The 19,164-nt window shown below is 36.2% G+C and overlaps 2 protein-coding genes across 2 annotated transcripts; one reads left to right on the top strand and one right to left on the bottom strand.

Moving 5' to 3' along the window:
- Window positions 1–2,823: 2,823 nt before the first annotated feature.
- Window positions 2,824–13,160, bottom strand: LOC138308842 (uncharacterized). Its single transcript, XM_069249865.1, has 3 exons — window positions 12,914–13,160; window positions 7,388–7,589; window positions 2,824–6,924 (listed from the first exon to the last, which is right to left on the bottom strand). The coding sequence occupies exons 2-3, from the start codon at window positions 7,539–7,541 to the stop codon at window positions 5,981–5,983; spliced, it is 1,098 nt and encodes a 365-aa protein (XP_069105966.1). The 5' UTR covers window positions 7,542–7,589; window positions 12,914–13,160; the 3' UTR covers window positions 2,824–5,980.
- On the top strand, window positions 8,144–18,251 carry LOC138309596 (involucrin-like). Its single transcript, XM_069250819.1, has 2 exons — window positions 8,144–8,216; window positions 17,515–18,251. Exons 1-2 carry the CDS (start codon window positions 8,144–8,146, stop codon window positions 18,249–18,251), a joined length of 810 nt encoding a protein of 269 aa, XP_069106920.1.
- Window positions 18,252–19,164: the final 913 nt, after the last annotated feature.

Here is a 19,164-nt window from a genome sequence, read left to right as displayed (position 1 = left end):
TATTTCATATAAATATATACCACATATCATGTAAATGTAAGGTTATAGAAATAATTTATTGCAACCCGAAAATAAATCCATGACACTATGCCCTATATGGACTGAGGTACTGATTGTACATACTGTGACATTATCCGGACCAGGCCGGTGCGGTATTCCTAAGTATTCCTTGGTAGCGACAGCGTGCAGGTAGTACCCAGCACTCAGGTCGCGATTTCTGTCTAACCGTACAATTTGTATGATCTGCAGGTTAATACTACAAGTCTAAATGATTGCTTATCCAGACATAACCAAGAATAAAAGACTCAAGTTAGAAATATAGGTTATAGAATATTACATTTACAGAGAACAACCTCACCAGTCAGGTTACCAGCAACGCCAGATTGATTTTCCAACCAACACTACAGGTCATTCACCAACACGGAAGTTTTACCAGAAGTCCATATTACCGACGAGCAACTTTGACTCAACAGTTCGTCCATACACCGATACTGCCATTCACTCCTCTACGAAGTCCTGTCCTCGAGGCACCACTCCGACTAAGCAGTTCGTCCCTATACAGATACTGCCATTACCTCCTCTACGAAGTCCTGTCCTAAAGGCACCACTCCGACTCAGCAGTTCGTCCCAATACCGATACTGCCATTTCCTCCTCTACGAAGTCCTGTCCTAAAGGCACCACTCCGACTCAGCAGTTCGTCCCTATACAGATACTGCCATTCACTCCTCTACGAAGTCCTGTCCTAAAGGCACCACTCCGACTCAGCAGTTCGACCCTATACAGATACTTCCATTCACTCCTCTACGAAGTCTGTCCTAAAGGCACCATTCCGACTCAGCAGTTCGACCCTTTACAGATACTGCCATTCACTCCTCTACTAAGTCCTGTCCTAAAGGCACCACTCCGACTCAGCAGTTCGACCCTACACAGATACTGCCATTAACTCCTCTACGAAGTCCTGTCCTAAAGGCACCACTCCGACTCAGCAGTTCGACCCTATACAGATACTGCCATTCACTCCTCTACGAAGTCCTGTCCTAAAGGCACCACTCCGACTCAGCAGTTCGACCCTATACAGATACTGCCATTCACTCCTCTGCAAAGTCCTGTCCTAAAGACATTACTCCGACTCAGCAGTTTGACCCTATACCGATACTGTCATTTCCTCCTCTACGAAGTCCTGTCCTAAAGATATTACTCCGACTCAGCAGTTCGACCCTATACAGATACTGCCATTCTCTCCTCTACGAAGTCCTGTCCTAAAGGCACCACTCCGACTCAGCAGTTCGACCCTATACAGATACTGCCATTCACTCCTCTGCAAAGTCCTGTCCTAAAGACATTACTCCGACTCAGCAGTTTGACCCTATACCGATACTGTCATTTCCTCCTCTACGAAGTCCTGTCCTAAAGATATTACTCCGACTCAGCAGTTCGACCCTATACAGATACTGCCATCACCTCCTCTACGAAGTCCTGTCCTCTAGGCACCACTCAATCACAGCAGTTTGTCCCAATTGCACGACTACCATCACCACTTCGTCCGTCATCATCCAGCCATGGCCCATTTTAAAGCAGTATGTCGTACTACAAACATCAAAACGAAGAGGTCGAAAAAGGCAGGGGGTGATGATATATGTGAGGAAGAACCCAGTCCAGTCTGGAAAGTGTGACAAGGAAAGGAACAATTGGCAACTGGTTTTGTGCGCGGACTGCAATAGTATCATTTGAAGAACGCGCAGAGACGATGGAGGCTTGAGGCTACACCACCAATAATCCCAAAAAGTAGAGTAGTTTTTGGATCTCCGTTAATATATACCAAATGATGACCAACAAGGCACGAGGAGGGAGGTGTATAAAAATGTTTAATGCTGCCTAGCAATATTGCTAGAAGGTCCCGATCCCTTGAAAAAGCAGATGGGAATTATTTGTATTCATTGAAAAAAAACACTGTGATAAATGTGTAGTGTTGATAGCAATTCCCACGTTTTTACTCTTTACATACTGAATTATTCAAGGATTACGTTCTGGATCTATTTTGTATATTTTTTCATTTTTATTTCCGGAATGTATTGTATTTTTATTTAAAATCGTCAGAATACAATTTTTCTTTCTCTCATATTGGTAATTTTAAAGAATTATATAGTACAAATAGCTCAAAATAAAAATTTTCTATCGAATTTCAACATCAAAGTTTTGTATTAAAGTATGACAAATAACATATCTTCTGTTGTCGTTAGGATTTTAAAACAGTTTTGATGATACGATGTGTATAGTGTCGGTATACCGACTCGGCAGACCTGATATATCGTTGGCCAGTTAACGATCTTGGGAGTATTCAAATTGCTCTAATTTCTTCAGTTTTTCACCAATCTTTTTAAAAGTTAGTAGAAATATTTATTATGGTATACAGTTTGACATATCCTGTATAATCACTAACTTTCCTGCGTATTTAACATGTTATCATTTCTTGTCACTTGTTGTCTGTTGTCCCTGAACAGGTATAGTGCATATATATATATATATATATGTACCCCAAACCCGCCAGACAAAAATGGGAAACCCAATATTTCTTTGATACAAAACCGATAATGTTTGACTGAAATAATAGATAGCATGAAAAAGTTCAGAATCTCAAATTGCCAAAATATTCTTTCCCAAAAACACGCTTAAGTAGCTGTCGTAACGTAACCAACAGGAATCCCCATCTTCAGTCAGAACGACGCTATTTTTAGTTCAGAAGCAGTAAAGTTGAAGTATCGTGTTTTTATGTAATCATACCATTACATCATGTAAAGTTAAAAGATGAAAAAGATACAAAAAGCAGTTTGGTGTAATTTACTCCATAATGAATAAAAACATCACAGGCCATGCTAATGACATTTGTCGTTTGTAAAAATCATACAAAGGAAACATTCATAAACTTGACAGCACTTTAAATGTACGCTTTAAATGTCATTAAACTGACACTTGACCAAGCAATACAGTTTTCATATAGCCACATAAAAAATGTCCATTATCAAAGTACGATAAGCGAAGTAAAACATGCCGTAGAAAACAGGAATATTTCAAACATCAACAGAAATAGGTAGATAAAAAAATCTTACAAATACATGCTTATTGCGGCCAAATTACTTCGTATCTATAGATGGAAATGCAATACATGTACTTTTGAATGATTTGGTTCCATTCTGTTATACTGTTTAAATTTCGAGAAAATGTTATTAAACACTTTTCGGTATGCCTACAATTTAAACAGTATATCACTATATGTTAGCGTTGCTTCCCTTAGCTTGGGCTCGGAGAGGAGACTGTACCGCGTTATTATATTGCTCATCGTGTCCAATTCACAGCAAACATTATTCTGGAAACACTACACTTTTAAACTTATAAAAAGTAGAGAGACACAGCAATCTTACACGAAGAAATCCAATTTATCATTTGTTTAACCAGAGTTCCCTGTGTGATTATATATTCCAAACCAAATTCCATGGATTCTAAAATATTGAGGTACATTTTTTGTAGTTGCTGATGATTGGTCATGCACTGGTATTGAATGAACTTACGTATCTAATGTATCAGATATTGTTTTGTATTTTTGACCATGAAACACCTATTTTGTCGATATAAAGTCAGTGATTAATTACTTTGATGACGTCACATATTTACCGCGCGATTTTTAAAAAAATTTTAGTGCTAAAGTATTCTGTCTTACTAATATATTTTGCCACTCATCTGTCTTCAAATATAGATATCAATAAAGTCAATGTCATTTAATTATTTTTTGTATAAAAAATGATGTTGGATGATTTGTTTACAAACATACATGTATATTTACATTTCACTGCAGTCCCACTTGATCTATATACGTAAGCTTACCAAGAGTCTATAAACTTCAAGCACTGATTATGACGTCATTATCATTGTGACGTCAAAATTGTCGTGCCAGCGATCATGGAAAAAATGCTGCTCAAATGACTATTCCATCTATGACGGTAACGAATGGTTGATTCATTAAAGTTCCAAAATTTCATGGGGATTTCATCATAAAATTGTAACCAAATTTAAATACAAGCATTTAACGGTTTTTTCAGTTGACATTCATAGCCAAAATGAATGCCAACTGAAAGACGTCCAATGCTTAAATGACGTAACAATACTTTTGTGAATTAATAAATCCAGTCAAAGATTTTATCCGGGAAATGTTAGACTATTGTTAGTGATATCAAACACCACAATGAGATGGATATAGAGCATGGTAACTTAAAGCGGATTTCGTTATATAGCTCTTTGTGAGTACAAAATAAATACGAGATCCAAAAGAAATAAAAACAACATTTATATCAAACGTCAAAATAGAAAAAAAATATTGACATTATAAAAATTGGGATAATCAATGATCGAATACTCATATGTAAATTATAAACATACACGTTACATGTGACGTCTAATATAAGTTAATCATCATATTGCGATATCGCGCACACTGACGGAATGTGTCCGACAAATATGATTTGTTGAAACAACAAAACTCTCAGAAGATGTAATGTGTTAACACTACAGCTGAGTGCAGTTCGTTGTTTAATTGAATAACATCGTGTTGCGTCAAGATTTGAGACAGAAGAAACCAAGATTTTGCTTACAACATTTGTTTACCTTAGTCATATACGCATGAGTGCGTAAGTTGTGACAGGTTTATGAGCACGGCAAAACATTCCATAAATTATCATAATTGTATATCGAAGCCATGCATGCAATTACATATACTACATACAAAAAATATAGACAACCGAAAAATATATCACATTTCCCTATAATTATCACAATTTGCATCATCGATACTCTAGGGGTTACAATTACTGACATTATTACTGACGTTAGAAGTCGTAAGTGATCGGCACCCATAATGTATCGAGAATGCACATGCAGTAACTGAACATTTTTTTACACTAGCTTTAAAATACCAAGCTCTTGATATCCTTCCTTTTGCTTTCAAAGAGAGCATAATTACAAATTATCTGGTAAATATCCCATCACCGTGGTCATGATTTTAGCAGAAAATTGTGTTTGCATATTTTTTATAATTTCATAAATAAAGCTTAGCGTAAAATAATAATGCAATTTAGGCACCCATACATTTTTCCATTAATATATTCATTGAAATTAGAAACTCAATACTGATGTTTCATTCATAAATATCAGAAAGAGAAATACAGTTAATACCTCAATAAGTAAGGTCAACAATGCAATGGTAGCAACCCCATTTGTTCACTGAAATATGACATGAAAATCGTGTGCTTAATAATACTGGAATCATTAGGAAATTATCGAAAAAATATAGCGGTTTTATAATTTCGCAATTTGGCTATAAGGTGTATATAATTCAACCATTTCTGAATTTTTCGTGGATTAAATGAGTGTTAAAGAATTCCCCGAAATTACGAAAAAAAATCCTCCCCGCGAAATATACCGTCTATTTGGTGATTTAAAAATCTTATTTTTCCGTCATTCGGTTCGTCTTTCTCAAGCTAGCCACTCATGATGTAAACACATATATTAATAAACTTGGACGACAACTTTGAACAAAACAATAGCAGGAATAAAAAATATAAAAAATGCGCGCAATTAAAAAAGAACTTCTATCAATTCAAGGATTTCTCCAGATCTTTAAATACACAGAAGTATTACCATTCCAAACAACCCACAAAAACGCTGACAATTGTTTAAGGATTTAGCAAAATAAATCAATGTTATAACCTGTGGTTTGAGAACACATATGTTTTTAAAGGAAAAGTTACTTTGCGTAATATCGGTTTTTTTACGGGGGATGTTAAAACACTTAAAATAATTTTAAAGAATATGCACCATACATCTGCTTCATCGTTTATGTTCCTTCAATGATGCTCAAAACTAAAAAATATCTACAACATTAACCTGAAAAGAGAGATTTAACAGAAGGTTTATCAAAATATCCATGGATCACGATGGTTGCGCCCACAACACATTAGCAGGCCAAGTATCGGACTCATTTGGATTCAGACTTCTAAACAATTTTGTCAAACTATCCTGCGAAAAGAATTTCTTCCTTGATATTTTAGTGTTTGAGAAATCAAAAGGTTGGAACTTAAAAGATTTCATGATGTTGAGTATTTCCTGAGCTGAACTTTGACCTTTATGCCAAGTCCATTCCATTATTATTCCTTTTATAATTGAATTCTGCATAAACCGCTTTCCACCTTCCATCACTAGGTGTTCTGATCCTTCAACGTCCATTTTGATAAAAGCTTTCTTAAACAATGAATAATGCGACCATGTTAATAAATCATCAAGCATCACAGTTGGAATCGATACAGATTTCTCCTGGTAAGAAAGTTTACCGTCGGTTTTAAATTTCTGTTTTCTTAAATCAGAAATATTCACAAAATTTCCGGAAAAATCACCCCCGCCTCCGAGTATTATATTAGACGCACTATGATCCTTTCCGGCGGCGTTATATATCACTTTAACGTAGTCATGGAAACGACCATAGTGCGTGGAAGCACATATATGCTGGACATTGTGTCTGCTAGCCTCTACTGCCAACACTCTGCGTCCATATTTAGCTATTTGTAGACCATGTAGTCCTATATTTGCCCCTATGTCTATAAAATTTGTGTCATCGTCAGTCCGTAGAAACAGTAATATCACATTTAAAATACTTGGTTCCCATTTCCGTTCCCTGTAGATTTTTCCGGAAAGGCCATCCTTTGTAGGGTTATGTATAAACACTGATAAACTGCCGACCTGTGATTCCAGAGGAACCCGGAAAAAATCTCCATGGTAGATCTGATAATCTATCGAAGAACATACGTTTGGGTCACGTGTCCATGACGTCACTTCCTGGAATGTATACACTTCCACTTCCGGTGAAGCCATAACCGCTACTATAAATTAATGAATAGAAAATAAAATAATCATAAAATGAGTTTAAATAAGGCTGTCTTTTAATGTTTTCGATAAGCATATGTGTGTGTGTGTGTGTGTGTGTGTGTGTGTGTGTGTGTGTGTGTGTGTGTGTGTGTGTGTGTGTGTGTGTGTGTGTGTGTGTGTGTGTGTGTGTGTGTGTGTGTGTGTGTGTGTGTGTGTGTGTGTGTGTGTGTGTGTGTGTGTGTGTGTGTGTGTACTATGTCTAACATTTGTCACATAGTCAAGAATATGGCATGTAAATGTATGCACTATTCGCGCTTTAACATTGATTTAGTTATACTCAATATACCAATTATTGGGAACATGAAAGTGTATCCACCGATTGATAAACTGGCACACGCGGCATTTATTTTTTTCATTCAACAACACAAACATAAATAATGATAACTCCGTTTTCGAGCAAAGTAGTTGATAGCTTACCTTGGGATGCTAGAGGCGTGTTCTGATCGGCAGGGGAACCTTTCTCGAGGAGGCCAAGCCGAAGGTCAAGGACGTTCATTAGTATTATCACAACAACAGTGATCACCAACAATAGGCAAAGCGTACTCGCCCGCCATCTTGTTTTAAACATCATTTTTCTAAGGTGTCATCGGGTCACGTGAGTGACGTCATCATGATGTGTCTGTAGAGAAAAGCAAAAGTATGTCATGTTTCTTTAAAAACAGTAGAGATAGATCTGTATTTATATTAGATTGATCCCAAATCAGAAACAAGATATTTTAGAGATGATCCAACCTACAGATGGCGTCTAAATTTGGCATAATAACTTTTCTATTCTTCCCCTCTTGCTTTTTTCCCAAACGCATCCTTTGACACACCTCAAATAGCCATGAGGTAAGTTTTTGCTCCTGTGAGATAGGCTCTGGTGTCTGTTCCCTGATGGTGACGCAGCATAATCTATAAAAGTGGTAATAACTGCTCCTGCTTAGCGCTCAGCATTCTCGCAATAGGACATGTGTTGAGTGATGATTGCTTGTTCTTGGTATATTCGTGTTGCATCTCTTTTCAGTAGTGAAAATATTAGGCCATTTTACAATGTCATCTCACTGAGGCCACCAAAAACACTGAACATCACACCCCACCTGGTCACATTTAACTGATAACAGGCAAACCAGTCGTCCCACTCCCTTAATGCCGAGCGTAAAGTAGGACAAGAAACTACCATTTTTATAGACTATGGAGTGGCTCTACCAGGGGCCAGAAGCAAAGGTGTTCCTACCAGGGACGAGCTCTCAGCTGAAGGCCAATAGTGAGGGGGTGTCAAGAGAGACGTTAAGAAGAAATAAGTCAGTTAGGAAGAAGAGAAAAGATAATATACTAGACGGCTGTTTACAATCATGTAATGTGGACAGCATATACAATTCTAACGCCCTACCTTCGGGGCAAAGACAGCGTTGACATTAAACTAGAGATTATGACACAAAATTGTACAACTATATTTTACAGCAAAGTAATAGTCAAATAAAATGTTATTTTATTATTTATGTCATTTAAAATGAACGTGTTTTGATTTACGGGTATTCATTAATAGTTGATATTTATTGCTCCAATGTTTTTATTGTTGATTCCCTATTTTAATCACTGATCTCTAATTTGCATTGTTGATCCCTAATTTGTATTGTTGATCCCTAATTTGTATTGTTGTTCCCTAATTTGTATTGTTGATTCCCATTTTTTATTGTTGATCCCTAATTTGTATTGTTGATTCCCATTTTTTAATTGTTGATCCCTAATATTGTTGATCCCTATTACTGTTGATCCCCGATTTTTATTGTTTATACATAATATTATTGATCCTTATTATTGCTGATCCCTATTATTGTTTATCCCTAGTATTGTTGATCCCCGATTTTTATTGTTGATCACTTATATTAATTGTTGATCCCTAACTTAAATGTAAAACTGTGTACAAACGTAGCAATTACAAATTGATTTAAATCACTATTGTACAGCATTGCTGTATTTCATAAACTGCAATTGATATACACATTTCCATAGTAAGTAAACTGATATATTGGACGATTCAGTATTTACGTGGTTTACTCTCGATTTCACACATCTAGTATACTCTAACATTTGCGATAGAGTTTATATATAGTGTAAGACGATCTCACTCCTATTTGCTAAACAAAGTGTTCGCCTTTCTCTGACAATACCCCCACGTTCACACACACAAAGGACGCGGCGAGGTGAAGCCTTCTGATGACTGGGAAAACAAGACGAATATATGAATATAAAAGCAAGATTGCTTTTTCCCTAAAGTAAACATACTGTGTGTTAAGATGCTGCTCCATCTTTACGATCCAACGGTCGATAAAAATATCACATGGGTATATCTTATGGACAGACGAGGCGGTGTGGAGTGAAATGTTTACCCTACATAACGAGATTCGTACTTGGATTGAGGAGTATAATTACATTCTCCAAGTGATCGACGAAGGCTCGAGGTGGAGTAATACTGTTATATTTGGCTATAAAGATTGTATATTCACTTGAAATCACTATATCAATATAAAAATCTACCAGTCGAAGTCATTAAAGGGCTTTCCTGTAGGTGTTGCGTTTGTATTTTTGGGAGGCTTTGGTAAAATAGGAATCTTATTTTGATAGTGCTATCACACTGAAGCATACCCTTAAAGATATGAAACAAGTAATACACGACACCCAGTCACGTTATACTTACAATTGATAGTCTTTGAATTGATGAGAACGAACACGACATAATTCAAATTTATATTTAATTTCGTTCATTTTGATTTCGTTATACGTGTATTATTTAGTTGGTCCATTATGTAACCACTTTTGAGTAAATTTCTTGATCTTGATACTATGTATAAATTTGTTCTGCGTAATCTGTTACTTACCCGCCACAATATTTGGTAACATTTTATCAATATAAGGTAACATTTTATCAATATATGGTAAAATTTTATCAATATATGGTAACATTTTATCAATATATTGTAAAATTTTATCAATATATGGTAACATTTTATCAATATATGGTAACATTTTATCAATATATGGTAACATTTTATCAATATATGGTAACATTTTATCAATATATGGTAAAATTTTATCAATATATGGTAACATTTTATCAATATTTGGTAACATTTTATCAATATATGGTAACATTTTATCAATATATGGTAACATTTTATCAATATATGGTAAAATTTTATCAATATATGGTAACATTTTATCAATATTTGGTAACATTTTATCAATATATGGTAACATTTTATCAATATATGGTAACATTTTATCAATATTTGGTCATATATATGGTAACATTTTATCAATATAAGGTAACATTTTATCTATATATGGTAACATTTTATCAATATATGGTAACATTTTATCAATATATGGTAACATTTTATCAATATATGGTAACATTTTATCGATATAAGGTAACATTTTATCAATATATGGTAGCGTTTTATCAATATTTGGTTACATTTTATCTATATTTGGTAACATTTTATCACTATAAGGTAACATTTTATCTATATAAGGTAATATTTGTTCAATATATGGTAAAATTTTATCAATATATGGTAACATTTTATCAATATTTGGTCACATTTATATCAATATTTTGGTAATATTTTATCAATTTTTGGTCACATTTTATCAATATATGGTCACATTTTATCAAGATTTGGTAACATTTTATCAATATTTGGTGTTATTTTATGAATATTTGGTTAAATTTTATCTAAAGATTTGATCTGGCCAATATATCATTTTGTTCTGCCACTATTTTATTTTCATTTGTAATTTTATTATTTTCTTAAATCATTATATCAATTGATTTTCATCATCGTTTGATTCGATGACGTATTTGATATATATCTATCATTGTCATATTTTGTGTTATCATTATATCATTTGCATTTATCCTATGCAATATATGATTTTACTCTACGTTATTCACAAACATCATTATTTAATTGCATAGATATTTTATATAGCTATACTTGTCCATTATATGTGCATTTTCATTGTATAATTGTACTGTTTCATTGTATGTATGACTAAGCGTCTCCTATAATGAAAACACAAATTCACTTAGTATGACTATGTATACGAGATTCATATCACCCCCTAATATTAAATTATGTTAGCTTATCCCTATCATGTGATGCACTCAACGTGATCGAGACACGTGCAACCAAAACTTATCAAGCGAGTCCAAAGTTTAATATTTATGACTCTTTGTTTTCCATTTTTGATTTCATGACATTAAACATCTGTAACTATCTTATAGCCTTATATAACCTGTTAGTATGATGTGTATATGCAGCCTTATATAAACTGTTAGTATGATTTGTGTATAGGCAGCCTTTGACTGTATGTAATTCTGATGTCTGGCTTGTCTACGTTTTTAACGTAAACCTTACATATGTATGACTGTACTTTGTGTGGGTTATCTGCAGAGAGATCTCGGTACTTGTACAACATGTCAAGTGTTTTATAACGAGCTTGTCAATGTATACAATCCCATGTATGTAGACAGAGTCAACAATTCGAGTGATTAATCATAGCACAGGCGTCTGACAAAATCATATATTCAAATACAAAATTGTATTGTTAATATTCAAATGAAATTTAAATTGCTAAGCATTCTAAAACATGAATAATTGTTAAGATTTCGAAATCAATAAAAATGTAATGTAGATATTCTTTTCGAAAATGATGTACGCGTTATTGAATACAGAAATATTTTTTTCATATTAGTACATCTTTTCGCGACAGAAGCCTGTGCAACGAATCATATTTACAGTCTAATATGTACAAACAAGTCTTTATGTTATATCTCCATCACATAAAAATCTATTCATGTTAATCATTGTCATTTCATTACATGTGGTCAATGTTGATAGAGCTGGACATTTATTATTTATAACCATTTACGAACAGGTTGTTAAGCAATGTTGGTAAGCCTTAGTTCCAGGGAGAAATGCAGCACTTGAAACACAAGAGAGGAAATGTTAGCAATGCATCTTAACCATAAACCTACATCAATCACTAGTAAACGATGTGTGAGTGTGATATATGGTAAGATAATATAAGATAAGCACACACAAACAATGTAAGCACACACAAACAATGTAAGCACACACAAACAATGTAAGCACACACAAACAATGTAAGCACACACAAACAATGTAAGCACACACAAACAATGTAAGCACACACAAACAATGTAAGCACACACAAACAATGTAAGCACACACAAACAATGTAAGCACACACAAACAATGTAAGCACACACAAACAATGTAAGCACACACAAACAATGTAAGCACACACAAACAATGTAAACACACACAAACAATGTAAGCACACACAAACAATGTAAGCACACACAAACAATGTAAACACACACAAACAATGTAAACACACACAAACAATGTAAGCACACACAAACAATGTAAGCACACACAAACAATGTAAGCACACACAAACAATGTAAGCACACACAAACAATGTAAGCACACACAAACAATGTAAGCACACACAAACAATGTAAGCACACACAAACAATGTAAACACATGATCAGTATCTACTTTGTACGCCTTTTGAATTAGGTTAGATAAAGAACATGTGTAACTATCAACACACGTGTGTAATTCTATAACGTGTAAAACACGTGTGGATACCTTAATGTCTGACCGTCTTATATCAATGATGTACATTTCACATGAGTCACTGGCCTTCATACACTTGCTGTAACAGTCGACCTCATGTGTGTGGTACACGTTAAATCGTCCGTAACGTTGAATTCACAAACCACCCTCATTCACCGACATTTTAAACATTCACATTTATACAAACAGAGCATCCCCGTATATCACAATACATCTCGAATGCACCTAAATCATAACGTTTGGTTTCAGAGACATCAGACAAACATATACTTAGTATATACTTACCACTACCGTCCGGAGAATCGTAGACGGGTCTATTTCCTATTTCCACGGCGACAGATATGTGTTAGATATATCTATTTTTAGATGTATTTTGACTGTTTAGCTGGGTTTTTTGTTTGGCTGGCACATTCTGCCCGATGCCTTCCGCTATATGCTATCGACCGCTCCGTACACCCGCCAGGCATGCTCACAGTCGCCACTGCTACACTGTTCTCACTTCAGACTCTCGTAATATTGGATTTTACACGTCCACTGCACGTTATACATTAGGCCGTTAATTCTATTACAAAATCAATTCCATTTTCTATTTCAAACATAGCAAGGCTCTTATCACGGGACAAAAGAATAGTAATTATGATAAATCGTGGACTAGTCTTCATTAGTTTTCAATGGTTTAAGTTTATATAGCTAATTCCTGCTCATAAGCGAGATTTGTGTTAAATACAACTTGTCGAGAGAGGAGTCACTGCGGGGGCAAAATTTATTTACCTTATATCAAAAGTTATTCTTTATTGGTCGGTTGATATCATAAACCTAGGATTCTGTGTGTCCTTAATTGACCCTGCTAGTTAAGATGACGGCAATATAATGGCAACAGCATACAAAGCCCTTCACATATGTCCATTGCATGATCATAAAAGGCGATTAATAAGGCAATTTCACCGAAATTTAATGTCGGTTTTATATATAATCATGGATAAAAATCAGAAAACATTTAGCCTTGCTATGGAATAGCGTGCAGTTTTGTGTTTTTTTTTTTCAATTTTAAGTTATCATGGTCAAGTCACGGTCCTGTTCTATAGTTTGGTATTAATTGTTCAATTAAGCATTTTCCTCCACTTTTTATCAGATATAACCTTATTCATATACTTCTAGGAGGAATCCTACATTTCAAGATGAATTCTACTGTTAGAATGAAGTTAATTGAGTGTTCTATATATTTTATAAATAAGATGTTGCTCCAATACGAACGATAGTGCAAAAAAATTAGTAAATGTAATAAAATCATATACATCAGATATATTTACATGGAACTGATCTTTTCCAAATTATCATATTAGATGTATTATATTTCCTTGATTTTGTGCTTGCAAACCTTTTTTTCTATTATTTGTTTAGTTTATGTCACTATTAACAGACATGTTTGTTGTGTTCTTTTTCAATTATTAATTACTATTATTGATGATATCATCTAATTAACTGATGATGGATTTGTCTTATTCTCAGTAAATGTCATGTAATTTGTACCTGTATTTTGCTACTTAAATGTACTATGTTGTATTACTATGTAATTTTCATTATGGAGGCAAGTAAAAAAAATAATAATTGGGAAACCAAACCTCCTCCGTTCTTCAGTTTGGCTGAATGCTTTGATCAACAACCTGCAATTTAATATTAAACGTGTCATTAGATTTACTCCGGTCTCTTCATAACGTCTCCCTTGATCTCGCTTCATTTTGTTGTGGTTTTGGTTCGTCCCTGCAAGAAGGTTCTTGGTTGGTGTCTTGTCTATAAAAGTGGTAATTTCTGCTCCTGCTTAGCCCTCAGACGTGTTTGTCCGCTTAGCCCTCAGACATGTTTGTCCGCTTAGCCCTCAGACGTGTTTGTCCGCTTAGCCCTCAGACGTGTTTGTCCGCTTAGCCCTCAGACTTGTTTGTCCGCTTAGCCCTCAGACGTGTTTGTCCGCTTAGCCCTCAGACTTGTTTGTCCGCTTAGCCCTCAGACGTGTTTGTCCGCTTAGCCCTCAGACGTGTTTGTCCGCTTAGCCCTCAGACTTGTTTGTCCGCTTAGCCCTCAGACGTGTTTGTCCGCTTAGCCCTCAGACGTGTTTGTCCGCTTAGCCCTCAGACTTGTTTGTCCGCTTAGCCCTCAGACGTGTTTGTCCGCTTAGCCCTCAGACGTGTTTGTCCGCTTAGCCCTCAGACTTGTTTGTCCGCTTAGCCCTCAGACGTGTTTGTCCGCTTAGCCCTCAGACTTGTTTGTCCGCTTAGCCCTCAGACGTGTTTGTCCGCTTAGCCCTCAGACGTGTTTTTCCGCTTAGCCCTCAGACTTGTTTGTCCGCTTAGCCCTCAGACGTGTTTGTCCGCTTAGCCCTCAGACGTGTTTGTCCGCTTAGCCCTCAGACTTGTTTGTCCGCTTAGCCCTCAGACGTGTTTGTCCGCTTAGCCCTCAGACGTGTTTGTCCGCTTAGCCCTCAGACTTGTTTGTCCGCTTAGCCCTCAGACGTGTTTGTCCGCTTAGCCCTCAGACTTGTTTGTCCGCTTAGCCCTCAGACGTGTTAGTACGCTTAGCCCTCAGACTTGTTTGTCCGCTTAGCCCTCAGACGTGTTTGTCCGCTTAGCCCTCAGACGTGTTTGTCCGCTTAGCCCTCAGACTTGTTTGTCCGCTTAGCCCTCAGACGTGTTTGTCCGCTTAGCCCTCAGACTTGTTTGTCCGCTTAGCCCTCAGACGTGTTTGTCCGCTTAGCCCTCAGACGTGTTTGTCCGCTTAGCCCTCAGACTTGTTTGTCCGCTTAGCCCTCAGACGTGTTTGTCCGCTTAGCCCTCAGACTTGTTTGTCCGCTTAGCCCTCAGACGTGTTAGTACGCTTAGCCCTCAGACTTGTTTGTCCGCTTAGCCCTCAGACGTGTTTGTCCGCTTAGCCCTCAGACGTGTTTGTCCGCTTAGCCCTCAGACTTGTTTGTCCGCTTAGCCCTCAGATGTGTTTGTCCGCTTAGCCCTCAGACTTGTTTGTCCGCTTAGCCCTCAGACGTGTTTGTCCGCTTAGCCCTCAGACTTGTTTGTCCGCTTAGCCCTCAGATGTGTTTGTCCGCTTAGCCCTCAGACGTGTTTGTCCGCTTAGCCCTCAGACGTGTTTGTCCGCTTAGCCCTCAGACGTGTTTGTCCGCTGTAAGAGTAATGTGATCGGGTGTGGTGTTCTTGTTCGGTAGCTTGGACGGCAGGTTCAGTGGGATTGTACTATGTAAAGGGCAAGAGTTCATCTATTACAGAGAGACACAACAAGAATATACTGTAGTCTGTCTACACACACAAACAAGCGACACCGATAGAGGAAGGACCGCTTTATACGACCATGGCTGTTCATGACACATCAAACACAACGACCAAGCTAACAAATGCTTAGGTATATCATAGATAAAGGTCAAAATCTCCAATTAAATGCCGTGCTACTTCGAAGTTTTATCTTCTATTAATTACAAAAGTACATCATAAAAGTAAGGGTAGGTTGTTTGTGATCGTTATATTATTTCATCAGCTGACACGAGCTTATTTCATGTATACAAAGATGCCAAAACGCCAGGAACTTTTTGGAAACAAAATCAAATATTGACATGCGCTACATATATATGCTTTCAAAATGAATCAAAACAATGATTTATTTTTTTAGTTCTATTTATTTATTGTTTAATTTTATTTCATCTATTTATTCATTTATTTAATTGCATTTACAGTATGTATTTATTTACTTAACATCCAGATATACAAGATACTGATGTTTATGTTTTATCAGACTGAGTCCCTAACATTCCCACGACATCCTAACCTACACACCTATTTACAGTGGGCCCTCGATAATCCGGACACCTTCGTTTCCAGCCTAAACCGTCCGGATGACGAGTTTTCCGGACTAGCGTATTCCGTGTTCGTAGTCAATTAAATTGTCAATTACGAGTTACTCCCCTAACCTACACACCCATTTACAGTGTATCTCTCACCCGTCCTCTACAATATAAACACGAGCGACCACGATAGAAGGTCAAGGTCATTCTTTTGAACAACTTCCTATCTCACCACTCCAGTATCCTATTGACGTTTATTTTATTGGCATGTCAAATTGTAAAATTACTAAAATAAACATTGATAAATATAATAAAATGTAATATCAAAACGACTCTATATATTCCGTAAACTAACGGGGATATGTGGTTTTTGCCATGACGGAAACTTAAATATAGTTAGTATTAGCTGAAGCATTTGCTTGATGATAAACTAAAGCAATATGAACAATTGCTCACAGCACACCTTTGTATAAGGTATTCGGAAATGATACAGATGCTTCGATAACAAAAATACCGTATTTCAATAATAGATTTTTGAGACATTCCCCTCTCGAAAACCGCCATTTTCTTTTTCTCTCTATCAGTTTTCCAACGCGCTCACTTTATGGAATATCCAGGGGTGTCTCAAAAACGAATTTTGATTTTTTTTAAATCTCAAATACGTGATTTAACATGCATATTCAGCTTTACTAATGTGTCCTTTATTTTAACATCAGTCTTCCACCAACTCTTTACCTGTGTGCTGAAATCAGTTGCATATTTCAATAGCTAAATCATATATGGACCAGATGTCTCTTGGCATCTGGCATGGATGAGCTCATCAAAACCGTAAACTGATGCAATAATGTGTACTTAGAAGATTAGATTACAACAGTTTACATGAATACAGATCACGTTGTCTCTGTTATCTGATTGTTCCTAATCTGTTGACTTTTTAAATGTGTTGTGCACCTAGCTGATGTAGATAGGGAATATGTGCACCTAGCTGATGTAGATAGGGAATAGGTGCACCTAGCTGATGTAGATAGGGAATATGTGCACCTAGCTGATGTAGATAGGGAATATGTGCACCTAGCTGATGTAGATAGGGAATATGTGCACCTAGCTGATGTAGATAGGGAATATGTGCACCTAGCTGATGTAGATAGGGAATATGTGCACCTAGCTGATATAGATAGGGAATATGTTCACCTAGCTGATGTAGATAGGGAATATGTGCACCTAGCTGATGTAGATAGGGAATATGTGCACCTAGCTGATGTAGATAGGGAATATGTGCACCTAGCTGATGTAGATAGGGAATATGTGCACCTAGCTGATGTAGATAGGGAATATGTGCACCTAGCTGATGTAGATAGGGAATATGTGCACCTAGCTGATGTAGATAGGGAATATGTGCACCTAGCTGATGTAGATAGGGAATATGTGCACCTAGCTGATGTAGATAGGGAATATGTGCACCTAGCTGATATAGATAGGGAATATGTTCACCTAGCTGATGTAGATAGGGAATATGTGCACCTAGCTGATGTAGATAGGGAATATGTGCACCTAGCTGATGTAGATAGGGAATATGTGCACCTAGCTGATGTAGATAGGGAATATGTGCACCTAGCTGATGTAGATAGGGAATATGTGCACCTAGCTGATGTAGATAGGGAATATGTGCACCTAGCTGATGTAGATAGGGAATATGTGCACCTAGCTGATGTAGATAGGGAATATGTGCACCTAGCTGATGTAGATAGGGAATATGTGCACCTATATAATATATCTAGCTAGTTTATGTAGATAAGGAAATTGATCTATAATTAAAATGGGTCCCGCGTATTCGTATCTGCGTTCATTTTTTTTTTTTTATTTTCATTTTCATATTTTTCGTTTTCATGGTTGGTAAAGTTATGGGTTTTGCGATTATACCAAATTTGAAAAGCAACCAAAGTTGTTTAATTATAAATCGATACATTGAAGTTTCAAATACTTCTGAGATAGTAAATAGAGACCTTTAACTTCTAGTTATTTGATATTTAGTATTTACAACCGCGTTAAATACAAAAAAAAAAGATATTTAATATATTTGCGAGGCATGAAAATTGATCGATAATACATGTAAGCTGGAGTTCATCTCTAAGTGTCAAATGCCTTAGATTTCATACGTGAAAACTTTTTTTTCATATCAATCCTACTCCTTCGTTATATATATTTCGTGGTTTTTAATGATGAAATATTCTTTGATTACGTCGCCGATTTTTTTTTTTTAAATCGTTGTCTTGTCGGATGTGCTTGCTGAATCTGTAAACTATGTGTATTGTATACGGCACACTTTCCTCACGATTTGAAACCATATGTCGACGATGTAATCTCAGAATAGCCCATCGTCAAAAATGCTCGAAAATGAATAGCTAGGCAACATTACTGTAAGAGTTGGTTGTGTAATATCTCTATTTCTTTCATACCTACGGACACAATACTGGCTGGTCTAGGGTAATACACTCATGTCGCATGAGGCTGTATTGCATGGCTACTCATGCAATAAAGCCTCGTGACGTCACGGCGTCAACAAAATTTCTATTTCCTCGGAAACATTTTAACATTTTTTTTCACAAACTTGACTAGTTTTACTATAAAAATGCAAACAACGGAATTTTTGTTGGAAATATCACGTAATTTTTCATCTATGAAAAATTGACTTTCA

This window comes from Argopecten irradians, chromosome 15, assembly GCF_041381155.1.
Source record: "Argopecten irradians isolate NY chromosome 15, Ai_NY, whole genome shotgun sequence".
Taxonomy (NCBI): domain Eukaryota; kingdom Metazoa; phylum Mollusca; class Bivalvia; order Pectinida; family Pectinidae; genus Argopecten; species Argopecten irradians.
This window is presented reverse-complemented; position numbering and strand designations above follow the sequence as displayed.